This window comes from Spinacia oleracea, chromosome 2, assembly GCF_020520425.1.
Source record: "Spinacia oleracea cultivar Varoflay chromosome 2, BTI_SOV_V1, whole genome shotgun sequence".
NCBI lineage: Eukaryota > Viridiplantae > Streptophyta > Magnoliopsida > Caryophyllales > Amaranthaceae > Spinacia > Spinacia oleracea.
Window position 1 is genome coordinate 109,143,377 of NC_079488.1, and position 2,515 is coordinate 109,145,891.

The 2,515-nt window shown below is 34.7% G+C and overlaps 1 protein-coding gene across 1 annotated transcript; it reads left to right on the forward strand.

Annotated features, from left to right (window-relative positions):
- Nucleotides 1–329: 329 nt before the first annotated feature.
- Nucleotides 330–1,781, forward strand: LOC110782200 (probable serine/threonine-protein kinase WNK10). The gene has a single exon (XM_021986327.2). The coding sequence runs from the start codon at nucleotides 330–332 to the stop codon at nucleotides 1,779–1,781; it is 1,452 nt and encodes a 483-aa protein (XP_021842019.1).
- The last annotated feature ends 734 nt before the right edge of the window (nucleotides 1,782–2,515 follow it).

The window sequence follows — 2,515 nt, forward strand, 5'->3', positions numbered from 1 at the left end:
ATTTAACTTATTTGTTGTAACTTGGAACGGTGAGAATCAGTCACTTAATACATAACAGATTAATCCTCTTATTATTATTTTCTTTTAAATAAAAAAATCAAGAAAGGGTATTTTCGATTTCTTGATTACCGACTTAACTTAATACCCCGTTAATGCCAGAACAGATTAATCATTCAGTTCCATTTATTCTTCAAATTAATCATTTCATACACTTCTACCACATTCAAGAAAACGTTCATTCTAGCAATTAAAGCTCTAGTAGAAAATCAAAGAAATCATCTCAATTCAATCTTTTTCAATTTCTGGGTTTTGCTTGCTGTTGTTAAATAATGTCTTCAAGTAGTGTTATACAGGTTCCAGAGAGAGACCCAACAGGGCAATACGTAAGGTACGACGAGATATTAGGAGAAGGGAATTGGAAAAAAGTTTACAAGGGATTTGATGAGGTTAATGGTATTGAAATTGCTTGGAACGTGGTAGCTTTAAAAGATAGAATATTAAACTCTGCTTCAAATCTTTCTTATTTGATTGCAGAAGCTGAATTGATGAAGTTGTTAGATCATAAGAATATAGTGAAATGCTATCATTTTTGGGTTGATTATGAAAACAGTAAACTTTACTTGATTACTGAACTTTTTTCTTCAGAGACTCTGTTACACTACATCAAACATGTTCCTGTAAATCATACATCAATCAAGAATTGGTGTAGACAGATTCTAAACGGCTTGAATTATCTTCACACTCGTAATCCACCTATTTGTCATCTTGATGTTAAGTTATTAAACATCTTTGTTGATGGAAATTCTGGTACGATTAAACTTGGTGATTTTGGTTTTGCCAAGTTAATTGAACCAAGGAGTAGTGGATACACTTGTTATGGTACACTACTGTACATGGCACCAGAAATGTTTGAAGGAAATTATAATGAGATGGTTGACATTCATGCTTTTGGGATATGTGTATTACAGATGATCACTCGGGAAATTCTTTACCAAGAATGCAGAAACATGAATGAGATGTACAAAAAGATTGAGGTGGGTATAAAACCTTACGCCCTAATCAATGTTTCAGAACCACAGATTAAGACGTTTCTTAATAGGTGTCTTGCTCCTGTATCTATGAGACCGCCTGCAATTGAGCTTTTGAATGACCCGTTTCTTGCAGTTGCACCTACACCTAGTCTTTCTTCTGTCACATCAACTGATACTACAAGTCTGAGTGAAACCGAGTCAAATATGAGTGAAGCCGAGTCAAGTCTGAGTCAAGTGACGAGTGCTCAGGTGGATGGATTGCTGAAGCTTGTGAAGGAGATTAAGTGTGGGGACAAGATATTCAAATTAAAAGGGAGTATGAAGCGGGATGTTATTGTACCAATGAGGTTGAGTATTGTTTATAATGTTGGAGGTAAGTATCAGGTTGAAGATACGATGAAGTTTAAGTTCCCAATGGCAATGGAAACAGGTAACATTGATGAGTTTGTGAGGGAGAAGATTGGTACACCAATGAATTTGTGCTCTGAAGATGTTGCAGTGGTTATTGAGATTATAAAACAACTAAGAACAGAACTCTTAGCCCTGCATTATCAACCTAATATTACTAGTGTTGAACAGAAGTTGATGTCTGAAGAATTAGATTATAATCTTGGAAACTTATTTGCTGAGAATCCTGCACATGAGATATTGACTGAGTCCAGGGGAGATGGAGATGAATCTGAGGCTGAGAATAATGGAATGCTTAGTTGCTTAGGGAAGTTGCTGTCATCCGTTTGCAGCAACTCATAGCCTTAACTTTGCATATATACGTAATTTGGAGCATTTTGTTGCAGCATTTTGAATACATGGTTTAACCTTTTGTTTGTGTTTTTGGTTATGTAATTTGGAGTGGTTTGTTCTTTTATGCTAGTTTAATTTCAAGTCCATATACTCCATCAGTAGAAAAGTGAATAGTTTCGTTTGTTCTTACATCTTAAGAGCATCTTTAATGGTAAGCTAATTTGATAATTAGCTTGTTATGCCACATAAGATTTCAAGATATTTCATTGTCTAGCTAATTTTTACTCCAATGACTAGCAACTAGCTTGTTATTTAAATTGGTCCCATTTGGCCCACTTGTCAATTAATTAATTGGTAACATTTGGTAGCTAGTTGTCAAGCAAATTAGCTTGTTTAAGCTAATTTGCTTGGCCAAGCTAATTTATTATTTTCACTCCAATGGTCTAGCTATTAGCTTGAAACTTTTATAAATTTCAAGCTAGTCCCTAGCTACAACCATTGGAGATGCTCTAACAATGAAAGTATTTGAACAAAAACGTGACTGATTCTATTATTTGAACAACAGTCTTTGCAGTCACATTAAATTTTGGGATTATATGCCCAGAAACAACGTTACTTCAATTCCCGCCACCAGTAATCAAGCGGTGTATGATATATATCAGAAACAATAGAACAGAAAATAATCAAGCTAGTTTATGTGAATATGTTGCTTCATTTTATACAGTATTGTAGTGGTTCGGGGC